The 16139-nt window shown below is 42.2% G+C and overlaps 1 protein-coding gene across 3 annotated transcripts in view; it reads right to left on the minus strand.

Annotated features, from left to right (window-relative positions):
- Window positions 1-2464: 2464 nt before the first annotated feature.
- The window catches only part of SLC44A5 (solute carrier family 44 member 5), a 227271-nt gene continuing 213596 nt past the window's right edge, over window positions 2465-16139 (minus strand). For 2 of the 3 annotated variants that reach the window (XM_075936275.1, XM_006130407.4), the window contains exons 19-22: window positions 15525-15595; window positions 13833-13921; window positions 12072-12156; window positions 7495-9139 (exon numbers count right to left, since the gene is read on the minus strand). In XM_075936275.1, the coding sequence (XP_075792390.1) occupies window positions 9027-9139; window positions 12072-12156; window positions 13833-13921; window positions 15525-15595 (358 nt within the window). In that variant the 3' untranslated portion in view covers window positions 7495-9026. Of the gene's footprint in view, window positions 4051-7494; window positions 9140-12071; window positions 12157-13832; window positions 13922-15524; window positions 15596-16139 lie in introns of those variants that run through there. The other variant, XM_006130408.4, reaches the window with a different exon arrangement.

Genomic DNA, 16139 nt, shown 5'->3' on the forward strand with positions numbered 1-16139 from the left:
GTTGTACTGCAATGAAAAAATACAGTGCATCGAGGATAATGGAACAATTTCTATGGGGATGCTGAAGGCCACTGAACCAAACTGTAAAGCCTGAATATGATGGAAGCCACTTCAAGGTGGGAGGCGGGGAGGAGGGTGCAGCAGCACCTATAAAGGACTTCTCCTGTAATAAGGGCTTGCTGGCAACCCTATGCCCACCAGTTCACAAATTGTTCTGGGGTTAAGTGGGACACAGGCGTCCCAACCTTTAGCATGGGCCAGCAGTGTGCATGCCCCAGGCTCTGAAATGTGGGGGTCTCAGGAACTCTGACAATGGAAAGGGAGGCACCAGGTGAGTTTTGGTACTGACTGAATTAGCTGGGAGCCAAGTGGGAGTTTTGAGGTTTGCCGTGGTGCTGGGCACAAGGCCTTAGGCACATAACCCTGAAATTTATGCACCTAAACTTGTGTGTGCAGACTGAGTAGTTTTGGGCCTGCTGGCCAATTTGGGGGCTTCAGAAGAGAGAGCGAGAGCATGCCAGAAGTGGAGGGGTGACTAGAAGCAGGATGGGGGGACAGGGGCAAGGCGCAAAGGAGGCTGGGAAAGGAGGCCAAATAGCGAATCTAGGCACAGACCCCAGTCCTCAAATGGCACACAGTTCAGCATCTCTACCCATTAGGTATTGGTCACTGAAACCTCTATCTGTTGGAACCAGGCAGTTCCTGAGTGCTTCTCCAGTTCCAGCTGCAGCTGCTCTTTCTGCCCTTCTGGTACTTTTGGTGTCCACTCAGTACTGACCAGAAACTGCCAGGTCCTTTTATGAGCAGACCTTCTAGTCAAAAACCAGACACCTGGCATCCCTAACTACCTCCCTTATCTGTGCTTAAGGGACACTCACAGGCTGTTAGGGGCCAGGAGCCAACTGCAGGCCCTGGAGAGCCAAACTGGAGCCTGCCCGAACAACTAGGAGAGCCTGCCCAGGGCTCAGACATGGGACCTGAGCCTGAGAGGGCCCACGGGGTGGAGACAGCTGGGAGTAGGAAGCTTAGAGCAGCTTCAGAAGATGCAGCTTCTAATTTGTTTTCTGCCACAGAGTACCTGAGACTCCATTTTGTCTACCTTTATCTGAGCGGGCTCCCTGCAAGGGGAAGGCCTAGGCTTGCAGCAACCAAGGACTGACTCAGACAGAATGGGAGAGCTGTCAGGATCCCAGCAAGGGACACTAGCTCTTCTCATTGAGCTCGCACCCAGCCAGTCATGGCGATCAGAGAGCAGTGCAGGAGTGGCACTACATTTGGAGGCACTGCTCGGACAGCATCCAGCACCCATTGGCCTGAAGTGGGTCTCTAAGAAGAGCAAAATCAACGGGTCCCACCCTTGGAAACAGGGGTGCCTTGGGGAGGCTCTATGTACATCTCTGGGCAGATGGTTACGTTGCAGTTTGAGAAAGTTACTGCCAGGAGTTGGCTATTCCTACATATTACTCTTTTTTAAAAACAAAATTTTCTTTTATCCTTGAACTCAGTGAGAGATTCATTTCTGACTTAGGAGGCTAGGATTGAAGTAAGTCTCATGATTTAATGTATGATGCGGGCTAACCAGGTGCCAGCACATGCTAAGGTCCCCATGGCTCAACTGAGCACTGACAAATACATAGCTGGAACCAGTCTGGCTCACCTGTGTGTTAGTGTAGTTAAAATAAGTATTAGGATTATGAGACGGTATTTAGCTTTTATTGAATGCTTGAGAGTTGCTGCAGGCATCCATCTCACTTATAACATCTGCAGCTCATGTTTTTTGAGCATCTGTAACTGAGCAATTGAGCCTTTGTGACTGGGTCACTCTCAGTCCCTCATGAGAATGGGGATCTAACTGAAGTAAGGACATTAAGCTCTTTACTTAGTTTGAAAGGTTTTCTGGGCAGGGTCTGTCTTTCTGTTATGTGTTTGCACCAAGCACAGTGTGCCCTGATCATTGATTGGGAGCCCTTGTCACTAGTGCAATATGAATAATACCACTAAATTTCCCTGTCATCGCTGTTTTTTCAATTCACCACTTATTTACTTCAGTGTCAGCCCCCTAACTTTCATGTTGTGGATATTGATCCTTTAATATTTTTTAAGTTACACAAGATGTTACAAGGCATGAAAACACACGCTAAAACACATAAATAAATCAAATTAAGGAGAGCTTTTAGACTGAACCAAGAGTGCAATACTCCTAATTGCCACACTGCAGTGATGCATCATTCTGGGGGTGACAAGCTTTATAATAATCATGTTGCTGCCAGGGCTGTGCTTCTGAGAATAATTGCTGGAGTCTGTTTATTTAAGAAGATTAAGATGTCAGTGGTGCCCAGGATGTGAGATGGATGCACTTGTGTGGTGTGATATAAATTTAGCTAAAATATTTATACAGTGAGTTTTCATGAAGGTATTTTCCTAAAAAATGATACCCAAAAATAAAAGCAACAGCACAGAGAAGTGTCCTTCTTTTATATCTAAATCTTTATTAGAACAAACCCAAGAGCTGTAAAACAATAAGTAACAATAAATTTCATTAAATATTAAACATTTTAGTTATCAAAGATATTTAACAATACATTCCCAATATTTCTGCACAGCAGAAGCAAACAGGTTTTAGAGCTCAGACTGTCATGTGCTCACGTTAGTTTGGTTTTGGCATGAAAATGATACTTGATAATGTCTCAGCCACATTAAGAAGAAAATGTGGTAAGTGAAAATGACAGTTACTTCTAATTTCTCAACCTTTAAAATTGCCTTTTTGTGATTATACATGTTCTTATTTAAGATACATGCTTATGGACCCTTCTGGAACATACAGTAATAGACAATCCATTTTTATATTAATTGCACCAGTAACCTTGAATAATCTGTATCAAAAACTACAAAATTACAGGCCATTTATAAACACTTCCAGAATAGTAAATAAACAGTCTTAAAATGAAGCATCTATTTTACATTTGGGAACATAAAAATACATATATATAGCAATGGCGTAACAGACATCTACTAACTTCCCTTTTTATTCTATTTTAAATACCAAGGGCCCAATTCTATCCTCAGTTCCCCAGACACAATGAGTTATCTCTGAACCTGAAGACATAATAGGCCCCAGTTAAAGAGTTCAGTGTCACCTAAATTAGAATTAGAAAAGAGAACTAAAGCTAATAACATTCTTGCATGATTTTCTTCTGTAACACAACCATTATCTTTTGCTTTCTTTTTGGGAGCATAAAGTACGCTTTCATGATCTGACAACAGTAACAGGGAAATTACTGCACTATTTAGCAAAAATGTCACATGTATTTAAAATGCAATTGATTTTATAACATTAAATTTCAACTAAGCTGAAAAACTCTGATTTTTTTCCTATCTAGCAATTCTATTTTGTAGTCTTACATGATGTGTGTAAACTTTAAGATATAAACTGGGTAATAATAATAGCCAGTAAGGCACTTTTGTCATAGAGGACACAGTTGTACAGGCTGGGTGACTGGCAACAACAATACTGAGATAATATGTTAAGTGTAATTGTTTTTATGGTCATTTATTTTTAGAAGATTATTTAAAGACCCTCTTTTTAGGATAAGCATAACATGGTGATTTTTTAAAATCTTTTTACTGTCCTATGCCAGAATATGCAACAGAAAAAAAAAATTCATACTTTTAAAATGCTTATATTGAAAAGAATATTCAGCATCTTTAAAACAGCCACGCCTCTAGAATTAAAAGCTAAAAACCACTTGAAAAAAGGAACAAATCTCCGTATAAAAATGTTCCCATCTTGGGTTTTTTGTTTTTTTAAACTGTTTCCTTACCAATTCTGATGGCTTTACATAGACACTTTGGTATAAAACATGCAAATAAAAGCCAACAATTAATACTGTATTGAAAAGACAATGCATCAAACCAGGACTAAATAAACATCACTGGGCATTTTCTAATGTCTCTTGGTTTCAACATTCTGCTTGTTCAAAATCTTCAAAAGAGATTTACTCATATAATAGGGTTTTTCTGGAGAGCCATCATGTCTTTCTAAATCTTCCACTAGGAGCAAGAATGGCACAAAATAAATGATCAAAGTAGTACAATAAGAAAAGTAACAGCACCACCTGCTGAACTCTTCATGCATAACAGTTCTCTTAGCTTTCTAGGTTTATTTCAGTACAGGTACTTGATGTTTTGGCATTTATTACACAGTAAACAATTTGAATAATAACCAGCTTTTTGTCACCATGTGGGCCCGCCTCTACCCTTTGAAATCAACTGAATTTTCCCATGGATGTCACTTGGTGTAGGATCAAAATCTATATAATATACAATCTTATTATACTGTACTTAGCCCAGTATTCCACTTCCCTACAGTGAGGAAGTACATAGTAATTAAGTTTTATCTTTGCATTATAGCAAATCAAGAGCCAGATTCACTGACTTCACTGGGATTGTGTAGCTTGTGCATTGATATAATTTGGCCCTATGGATTAGTTAGGTATCATTCTAATTGTCAGACAAACATTCTTAGAAATAAAAATGATTTTTTCAAATTATTTTTATTAATTTCTGCCTAACATTCAAAAATATTCAGTTTACCAGTTTTAAATAATTTAAAGTATTTTAGCTGATTTACTGACTGCTGAATTTAAGCAATATGCTTTGCACTTTCACAGTTCTCTTAATAGCTTCATTTAAAATGGCTTTTATATTTTCTTCTAAGAAACGTTCATTTATAGTCTAAATAATTTGCACAAAATAATAATGGATGGAGGAACTTTATATATATATATCTATATATATCTATGGTATATAAACAATCAATTCAGTTTAAAACTTTTAGAAATTCTTCTAGCAAATGCATAGGTTTATTAAAAACTTCTAATAATGACTGTATTACTACTATTTCTAATATGTCGCATTCCTATTAAACTCTATGGTTACATTCATATGGCAAAAAGCACATTCTATTCAGAAATATGCTTTTTCAGTAGAGCACCCAGTAAAACTCTTCAATCCACTGCAGAACTATAGATTACTCTGTCTTTCTAGTTGCAGACTAATGAACCAATTACAGTACCATCCTATATAATACATTAGGGTCTGATCCAGAATAGCAGATCAGCTGACTTTTAGATAATGGAATGATTGCACTCAGCCCAAAAAGTCATTCTAGCCTAAATGCTCAAAAGAGACTTGCATATTTGCTTCTCAATTTTTGGGTATGCAATTTACATAGAGCCTGGTTTTCTGTGGGTGGGTGTTCAGCACTTTCTGAAAGCCGAGCTCCTTTAAAGTGTCTCAAGATGGGCACTCAAAAATCAAGGCCCTCAAAAGTGCTAGCTACTTTCAAACACAGAACTTTATTTTAAATATTTTAAGTCTCAAATTCAACTCCTCACTCCTACTCCATAGTAATTTCAGAGATCACTGAATGAAGGAGGGAAAATATATGCAAATTACTTATGTCTAGTATTCCATACCACAAGATCTCAAGATCTTTCTATTCCCTAGGAATTACAGCAAACATATGGGTGAAATCACTACCTGTTGTTAACTGAGCTGTGGATTCAACCTGGGGCCTGTATTAATAAACAAAATAACTTAGGTATGATGGGAGCTTCTTATTCCCTTTCCATTCACCCAATGGGAGGATGGAAGAAGGCCCTCCTTGAATTTATTTTATATTGCACCAAGCCTTGCTTCTTGGTTGACCTTGGGAATAGAGCTGTCCTCCAGGGAGCCAAGTAGGGTTCTTAAACTCTTTCCCATATGACTGACCTTTAGTCAACTGGAAAAGAATTTGCCTTCTGGTCTGACACTGAGGCTATGTCTAGACTGCAGGCTTCTTTCGGAAGAAGCTTTTCCAGAAGATCTTCAAAAAAAAAAAACTTCTTCTGAAAGAACATCTGCACAGCAAAAGCGCATCAAAAAAGCGATCTGCTTGTTCAAAAGATAGCATCCACACTGAATGGACTCTCTCTCACATTTAAGCTGTGATTACTATGGAAGGAGTTGCCACCAGGGCACCTATGCTTTTTGTTCTTTCCTCTTCTTGTGAAAGAACTCCCTCTTCCCCATCCACACACGGTTCGTAAAAAGGCTTCTTCCTCGTAGAAAGAGGTTTACCAATGTCAGAAAAAACCCTCTGTTCCTTTGATTTTTTCCCGAAAGAATGCGATTGCAGTGTGGACGTAAGCAAGGTTTTCTTGGAAAAATGGCTGTTTTTCTGAAAAAACTCCGCAGTGTAGACATGCCCTAAGGTTCTCATTCCAGAGTCGGTTCCAGGAGCTCGATTTTGTAATACAGGTTGAACCTCTCTGGTCCAGGATACTCTAGCCTGGCAATATCCCTGCCCCTGGACCAGATAGCCCTGGCGGTTGAGAGCAGGAGCTGGCAGTGGAGGGGCTGGGAGCAGAGGCAGAGCAGGGCTGGGAGTAGAACTAGTCTAGTGGCCAGGGCCAGCAGTGGAGCTGCTGGGGAACCAGGGGCCAGGAATGAAGCCAGTTCCATGATCAGGGGCAGCATGGCTCGTCCTGTGGCCAGAGGTTCGGAGCCCAGTCAGGGCTGACAGCAGAGTCAGAGCTCGGTCAGAGGGGCTGGGAGAGGAGAGAGCCAACAGCTTTGTGCCCTGCTGGGGGCCAGAAGCTTGACCAGGGCCAGCAGCAGAAGCTGGTGGCCAGGGCCAGCAGGGGAATCGGTGGCTATGAGGGCTGTCAGCCTCTGGGGAGAGCCAGAAACTGGCAGCAGAGGGGCCAGAATTGACTATCCTTGGTCCAGCAAACTCCCTCATTTTTGACCAGTCAGGTTCCCAGGGTGCCAGACCACAAAGGTCGAACCTGTAATAACAAAGCTGGATAATGCTACATATTCTACCCTTGTTTAGTGGACTACCATGGAATACTTAATTCAAAATCCTGTAGCCCATAAAGTCTAGGATGTAGCCTCACTAGCTTTGGATGGGCCCCTTTAAACTTTAGAACAATTATTCTACATTTTTATTTAAATAGATTAAAGGGTTTTTTTAGCCCAATTCACAAAAGAATCATCTCCTAGAAAGATAACCCCATTCTTCCTACTTATAGTAATCGGCTGTGTCTATATTGGCACCCCTTTCCGGAAAAGGGATGCTAATGAGACCAGTCGGAATTGCAAATGCCGCGGGGGATTTAAATATCCCCCACGGCATTTGCATGAACAGGGCTGCCACTTTTTTCCGGCTCGGGGTTTTGCTGGAGAAAAGCGCCAGTCTAGACGGGATCTTGCGGAAATTAAGCCCTTTTCCAGAAGATCCCTTATTCCTACTTTCAAGGGGTGCCAATGTAGACACAGCCTACTTTCAAGTAGGAATAAGGGATCTTCTGGAAAAGGGCTTATTTTCTGCAAGATCCTGTCTAGACTGACGCTTTTCTCCGGCAAAACCCCGAGCCGGAAAAAAGCGGCAGCCATGTTCATGCAAATACTGTGGGGGATATTTAAATCCCCCGCGGCATTTGCAATTCCGACTGGTCTCATTAGCATCCCTTTTCCGGAAAGGGGTGCCAATGTAGACACAGCCATCATGTGTTCTTTGTATTACTCCTCAGAATCTGCAGATAAAGTGTTGAGCTGATCCAGTGAGCTCTGCACAAAGTGGGACTGTCATTGAGTCAAGTGGTGGTTGCATGTATGGAAGGCTTGCAGAATTGGGGTTTTAGGGCTTGCCTACACAGCACCTGGAGAGGTGAGATTTATAAAACCCTTTGATATGTTACACCATGTAGATTAGCCCTAAGTGTAATATTAAGATGTACTGCACTAATAGTACAAAGCTACACTAGCCTTTACATGTATAATCATGCAATTTTAATTATTTAAATATATTTCAAACATGATGGGCCAGATTCCTTGGTCTAAATGATTGGTGGGAGACTCGGATTGTATTTCTAGCCCTGGTCACTTATTCCATGGGCTAATAGGAGCAGAGAGTCCTGCAGAGAAAATGCATTCAGTCTTTGGAAGGAAGGAGGGATCCATAAGGGATGGATACAGGAAATAAGAATTCTTTAGTGCTTAGAGGGCTATGAAGAGCTGCAACCAGGGAAAATGGCTGCATTTCAGTTTTTCCTTTTCATACTTCAGGTGGAGCTCAACATCATGTGGAAAAAAAATCATAGAACCATTAGGAGATACTAAAAGAAGGGCCTCTCTGATCCACACCAGCTGAAACCTATATATTTTTCATCTTGCCCTAGTTGGAAATAGAAAGATTGTAGGAACTACAAACCATGTTCTTGATGTACAGAGGAATGGTCCTACAATGAGGTTAATGTTTAATCTAACTTCTGCTTTAAAAAGGAATTTTGTTATAACAGACTTCATTATAAAGCAGTTTTAGCTGTAGTCTACTCTGGCTACCTTCTTGGACATTGAACCTGTGTAATACAAACTATTTATGTTAATAAATGAAAGGGTAATGGAAGTGATCAAAAGATCTATATAGGGAACCATTAGTACATACATAGTCACAGTTTAAATAGCTGTCAACCAGCTTGTACAGTTAAAATACAACCATAGCACCATATTTACAAAGTTAGTACCATCTGCTGGTTTGCTAGAGTCTTAATCTATTTTTATGGCTAATTAGATTACACTGTAGTGCTTTCAAAAATTGCCTGAACATCGTTTACAAATATACACTTATAAAAAGAAATGTTATCAAAATGGCTGTCATTTGAAACAGCAATCTGTATTACAAAAGTTATAAAAACACCATTAGCTATGGATAAAAAATGCTTCGAATTTAGATTTTTCATAGGCACTCTATGAACTAAAATGTAGCCTTGTTTCACAGCTCTTAGTTTAAGCATTTCCCTATGTGAGTAGATGTTACCAAATTGCTAACTGATTTTAGATACAAGCAAAAAAAAAAAAAAAAAAAAAAAAATCGCCCATCAACCAGAAGCATCATCATTTACAGTTTTAACTTTTGTCTAGTTTATACATATCCCACTTAAAATAACATTGTTTTGATTTTCATCAATTTTTTAAAATTATCCCATTGCCTTCTTAGGGCTTAGTTCCTTCTTTCCCAGAATTCGGTGCAGGCTAGCTGACATGTAGTAGGGTTTTGCTGTGGATCCATCATTTCTTTCCAAATCTTCACCTGAATTTGCATCAGCAAAAGCAGCCAAAGCAGCAAGCAGCAATGCAATCAAACAAAATACAAACATAAAAGGGTAGAGAATTGAACAGGGGAAAAAGCAGAAAAACCAACATTAGAAAATCTGAGATCAGACAATTCAACTGCCACTTTTAAGTTGCTAGTGGACACTGGGAAAGCAAAAAGGTTCAATTTTTTTTTCCAAAGTCAGGAGAGATTTTACACCAAAACAAACATCAGTGCAGGGCTACACTGACATTCTAAAGTTATGCACATCAATCCTTTTAATTCTTCCAGTTCTTTTGTTTAAAAATTGCACAGAAGGACAATGGGAGCCTGGCATTGTGGTGCGTTGTTTTTTAAAATCTGTCCAAAAGTGAGATACAAGAAACTGCTGAAATTTGAGCACTTTTGAAAATCTGTTCCTAAAGGGAAGCAGAGCTCTTCTGAAAATCTTCCCCCATTAGTGCACAATGTTTTGCTCCTATAACACACAGCTGTAAATGACATGGGAAGCAGAGTAGAACTCAGGGTTCAAATAATGGCATGAAGACTCAGAGTTTTGCTATACTAGCAAAGAAACTTACAGGAAAAATATTAATTTTCCCATTAACTTTAATGCATTTCCCTTCTACCTCTCCTCCCCCAAAAAGAGGTTCAAACAGTGAATGAACTAGTGAAAACTAGGCACTATCTACAGAGCTGTGACATAATAATAATAACCAGCAGTAACTCCATACCACCACAGGTTATAACAGAATTATTTGTATTCTTCTGAAGAATGCTCAAGTCTGAATAGATTTGCTGTGCCTTGATTGCACTGTAATATTTTGCATGTGCATACAGACACTTGCATCAGAGATCCTACAGCAGTTTGCAAAGACAGATGAGAATTTTATTGAGTGGGAAAATGAGACCTTGAGCCATGTGATCTTCATGGGGCTGCTTGTGTAGATCATTTTTCAGGATTCAAGTCTAAATGTCACAATGAATCAGTAGCACAGATCAAATTAAAAAAAACCCTCTGGTCTCCTGACACCTAACCCTACTCCAAGGCGAACTGTTAGCTTCTCCCAAGGAGCGATCCACCCACCACTCACACCCATGCCTGTAGCATGCTTGACCATTTAAAAGGGCCCCGTGTGCTTCCCTGCCATCACTACTGCAGCAATGACCAGAGCCCTTAAGCCCTTTTAAATCACCCTGGCCATTGGGCAGTTGCCCTGTTTGCTCACTCCTTCAACAAGCGGATCTGTTCTGAACCAATGGAGAAGAAAACCGATTGATTCTTGTGAGCCAATGAACTCCTCCCTTCCGATTCCTCTCTTAGATCAGTGGATTACTCCTGATCTATACTAGTGTGAAAGGAAAAACAGGCCCATTACAACAATTAAATACTGATGGTTATTAAAGCTGGTTGGAGGTAGCCATGTGAAGGACTAGTCGACCAGTCGCTTCCCCCCGCCTTGCTGCCTCTATCATGCAGGGAGCGGAGGGAGTATTTCAAAGTGGCTGTGCCATCTGAAGCCTGGGGCCAGATCCAGGGCTCCACTCAGCGCGGCCGCTTTGAAATGCTGCATGCAATCTGGGGCCAGCTGGGGTGTCCCCAGGCTGTATGCGGTGTTTCAAAGCAGCAGCACCACAGGGATCAGCTAGGGACTCCCCTGCTGATCTCAGGCTCCATGCAGCGCTGCCACTTTGAAATGTTGTGGGGAGCCCAGCATTAGGCTGCACCTGGCATTTCAAAGCAGCAGTACTGCATGGAGCCCAGGATCACTCCTCACGGTGTTTCAAAACAGCAGTACCACACTCAGCACAGGATCGGCAGGGGAGTCCCTGCTGACCTCAGGCTCTATGCAGTCCTTAGAGCTGTTGCTACACTTCAAAGGTGGAGATGCCGTATAAACTAATCAATTTGCCTTATTCTGGTGACACCCCAGCATGCCAATGTGCTCCAAGCCATGTGTCACTGGGGTTCTGGCATATTCCAAGGGAACGGAGGCTCCACATAGCAAGGGCTACACTTGGGGCCCAATTCACTACTTTGTTTCTACCTATGGGGCTAAATTTACCCTGATGGAGTTAGGGAAGGAGACTAAGCCCCTAAGTTGTGCTTACCTGCCTCAGCGTCCCATTGCCACAATGTGCACTTCAGAACCCTTGGCCAGGAAAATAATGCAGCCAGATGCAATGTTGCCCAGGACAACATACTCCATCTCTGACCTGCCAGGACTGCTCTCATTACAGCAGAATCCAATCTTTATGGTTTAAGTTTCATTAAGTCAGGCAAATGGAATGAGCTCCCTGTAGCGAGCACACCTTGTTCTTATAATTAGGGTTTAAACGGAGACCAATTGATTTCTCTGGTGATTTGAGTATTCTCCCGTCAAACCTGCCCCTAATTGCCTCCCCTTCAAGAGTCAGCAAATGTTTGTTCTGGGGTCACAAGGGACTGACAGTTTTAAACTGGTATTTTAAGGTAATTTCATGTGAAATCAGCATGAAGCTTTTGTCGTGGTTATTAGTACAAAACCAAAAGGACAGTTACATTATCAGCCACATAAAGCATTTGCTGCAGGAAAACACCTGACTGCAAAGCCCACTGGCATTAGTAAGACGTTTGAGTGAACTTGCTGAACACAGCTGGTTACAAAGCACCCAGAAGCAAATTGTTAGTAAAAATTAGGAAACCTTTAATAAACAAAAAGCCAGATACATTTCATTAGCTTGACAAATTGGCTAATGAAGGCATATCTGATCACTGAGCTTTACAATCCCCTTGGTAGTAAAATTAAAGCAGCTGTATTAAGAACAGCAGCAATTCCTCATTCCCACAATATGCCAGCATGTTACATGAATTCTGTAAGGAATGTGACAAGATGGCTCTTTACCTGCATGTCACTGGAATGCCAATGAAAGAGGACTCAATACTTACAAAAGCAGAGGAAAAGCGTATCAACGCACATTGCATAGACGCTGAAGAACCCGTGTGCAATTAGGTAAGAGCCAATAATGACAGTCTGTAATGAAAACCCAAACACACATACATTTGACACCAGGGATATTAAAGACAAGTTAACTAGACACAGCAGCGCTGCCACTTTGAAACCCTAAGGCAGCAGCTGCACACCCGATCGGTGGATCAGCTGTGCAGCGGCTGCCCCTTTAAAACACCGCCTCTGCAAAGTGGCATCCTGGAACCTGGGGTCAGCTGGAGAGTCCTCAGCTGATCCTGGGCTCCCCGCGGCATTTCCCTGGAACCCGGGATCAGCTGCGAAGTCCCCAGTTGACCTGGGGTTCCGGGGAAGTGCTGGTGGAACCCGGGGTCAGCTGCGAACTTCCCAGCTGATCCGGGGTTCTGGGGAAATGTTGCAGGGAGCCTGGGATCAGTTGGAGAGTCCCCAGCTGACCCGGGCTCCACAGCAGCTACCCCTTTGAAATGCACGGATGTGGAGATTTAAAGGGGCAACCGCCGCACAGCTGATCCCCAGATCAGCTGTGCGGCGGACTGCTCCTTTAAAATGCCATCTCTGCACAATTCAAAGGGGCAGCCCTGGAGCCCGAGGTCAGCTGGGGACTCCCCAGCTGATCCTGGGCTCCCCGTGGCATTTCCCCAAGACCCAGGATCAGCTGGGGAGATCCCCAGCTGACCCCGGGCTCTGCGCAGCACTTCCGCTGATCAGCTGTGCGGCAGCTGCCCCTTTAAAACGCTGCCTCAGCGCATTTCAAAGGGGCAGCTGCTGTGGAGGCCAGGATCAGCTGGGGACTCCCAGTTGACCCTGGGCTCCCCGTGACATTTCCCCAGAACCTGTGATCAGCTGGGGAGTCTCCAGCTGACCCCAGGTTCCGGGGAAGCGTTGCACAGATTCCCCAGCTGACCCTAGGCTCCTAGTGGCCTGCAATGTAGCATGGAGCCTGGGGTCAGCCCACTGGGGACTCTTGTGCATTTCAAAGCAGGCACCCGCGTGCAGCCTGGAGTCAGTGGGACTTCCCACTGGCCACGGGCTGTGCCGGAGTTCTACATTCCCCCAACAGGTTCTTTAACCACATTTTAACATCCTTATTTGATACCGTCATGGCAATAGCACCTCAAAGATAGGGACATTAAAATGCATGTAACTGAATAAAGTACAGCAGTTATACATTTATACATGGGGTGGCAGCCCGATCCCCAGAAGCCGGTGTGCTGGCTTTTTAAGCTGCTTTCCACCACGCACCACCTGCTGCCTCTGTATCAGAGGCAGTAGCACAGGGCAGCAGGCAGTTCCCTGGGAGCTGCACCAGAAGCCACAGATAGCCATTTGGGTAATGGGAGAATCTACAGGGAAAGCATTTACATAGGAGCCAGCTGCTTTCTTTTTGCTCTCCCTTAGGAAGAGATACTGACATTGGTTCCCCATCATCCACACCAGGCTCTGGCTGCAGTACAGTGCCAGCATGGAATCAAACTCTCCTGAATGCAGAACATAAGCAGTCTCTCGAGGCTCACTGCAGCTCCATTAATGGTATAAAGCTACCTGAACCAAATCAGGGAGTGACAGAGTTTGGCAGAGCTGGCTAGCCACAGAAGAGAATTCTGCACCCACTGACAGTAGTTGGGGGAACTGCTGTTGCCGGTAGGTGATTCCCAAGAACTGACCCAAAGTTGCCCCTCAAAACTCCCCCACTGTCCTAAGAATGTAAACTGCATCCTTACCAAAAGAGGAACCCAGTAGTAATTTAACGTTGGTGCTTCTTGTGTGAACACTGGTATTCTATGTGTGAAGAAAAAGAAGGCTAGGACACCTGCGAGAAACACAGAGTACAGGTTGTTAGTTATTCACACAGGTATCTGGAACTTCATCACTCATGAGGCATCAGTAAGAGAGCACAGCTGAAAACACACTCAGGCGTAGCTTATACAGGAGGTTGTGAGCAATAACTCTCTAGATATTAATTATCCACAGATCTGTATTCTTGATCAGAGTAGAAATGGCATATAAATGCATTTATCATAAAGATACTTGAGGGTCCAGAAAGACTTGAATCAATAGTTTTACTTAATGAGCCAGAATAGGTTTTATATCAAAACTAATAAATAAGAACCTACCATACAATAAAGTATATGGTAATAAAAAGACCATAAGATTGATCTTTAATAAAAATAAATAAAAAGAGATATGTGAGCAAAAGCCTGAAGCTTTAGCTTTCAGCCCTTAGAGGAACATTTAGCTATTTGAGATTAAAAAAAGAAATAGCATAGCTACCGATAAATACACTTAACAATAAATCCATATCTACATACAGTAATTCTTCATCATATCTGTGCTACGCAGAAAAGAGAAGGCATGTTAACGAATTATCCTATAGAATGAATCCTTAAAAATGGGGGAAAACATGAGTCATTTTTAGCATTTCATGGCTTACATTTTAAAAACTGAGTTTCAAATCACATTTGCCTTCCATTTTGAAAGTCAGTCTACAGTAATGACAAAACATTACAGTTTTTATTGCAATTCTAATTTTCACTGCTGGTAAAAATAATCCATTTAAGATTTTTAAAAAAAACCCCACAGCATATAAAAACTGGGCATCAATGAAATCATGTTTTGAAACTCGAGTGACAATTTAAAAAGGCACTGACAACTTCAATTTTTCAAATAGACAATTTAAAAAAAAAATCCATTTTCTGCCACAGCACACTGAACAGCATGTCCTGAATTTCGTTAGTATGAAAGGAACTGTAAAAGGGTTAGAAAAACGTATTGTCTGCTCCCCTGCTTCTGTTTGGAAGGATTTAGACAGCCCTGAGTGCAATAGCACAAAAGATGCTCAGGTGCACCACATCTCCTCCTCCGCTCCCTTTTCTCTCGGTGCACACATCTGCAGTCTGCTTGCTGACAGTTCAGTTTCAGTTATAGTGCTGCTGGTACATACCCTCTTGCACACCACAGGCCTAGCCTTGGGAAGGGTGTGCATCTGTAACACACTGGGAATGGCCTATTACAGGTTTCTCTCCATGCCAGATTCACAGAAACTATGAGCCTGTTACAATCCAAGCAGGAAACTTAAGTCCCTACACTTTGAACTAATGTTTTTAATTCTGGAAGTTCCCAGTTCAATCCTCAGTGTGTCAATTAAGATGGCTGCCATTACACAGCCACAAAAGAACAGTGTAAATGGTTATGCAAAAAATGTTATGAAATATACAAAGTGAACTGGAAAAAAAGGAGGGGAAAATAGGTTTCTTTGGGCTCAACACTGAAATTCTTTGCTGATGTGATTTGTGCTGACAGTATCAAGGTTTACAAGAGCATGTACTCAATGTGTTGTCTGAGCACCACAAGTTTAGCACTTTCTAAGCTACTAGGGAATAAGAATCAACATTACACTGAAATAACTGACTTACCTACACCACCAGCAACGAGAAGTTTCCCAAGGAATAACAAGAAGTCTGTAACTTTGTCCAGCACTGCAACTCTATTCAACAGAGGACAAACCATGTTTGAGCACCTCAAAGCAGAACATCTCAACTCTTTTCATAGTCTATGAAATCCATGGCTGATAAAACTGGCTCAGAAATATCATTGTCTTGCACTGATCCTTTGGCCATCCATATAACAATGCAAGAAATCAACATGGGGAAGAAACAGGGGGGTGATATTTTAGAATTCTTGCTATTAAATATGAGGGGCTTGTGAGGGGCTAAGGAGCTTTGACTCCTAATGAAATCAATTAAAGGTGAGAACACTCAGCACCTTTCTCAACGGCGGCCATACAGCACTTGTAAACTATTCATTGGTTTTTGCTCTTGTGGATTAAATAAATTAGCATGTTTCTCTGTTTCAGCCTTTTCTTCACAGCAGGATCACAGACAGGCCAGCCCTCGATGGAGGTGAATTGGGCACCCCAACATAAGAGAGCTAGCCTTTGTACATGCTGTCTGTAGACTTTGGCCTATTTCATTCAGTCCTTGCAAGCCACATTGCCTCTGCTTTCAAAACGGGCTGAAACCTCCAGGTTT

This window comes from Pelodiscus sinensis, chromosome 9 (genome assembly GCF_049634645.1).
Source record: "Pelodiscus sinensis isolate JC-2024 chromosome 9, ASM4963464v1, whole genome shotgun sequence".
Taxonomy (NCBI): domain Eukaryota; kingdom Metazoa; phylum Chordata; order Testudines; family Trionychidae; genus Pelodiscus; species Pelodiscus sinensis.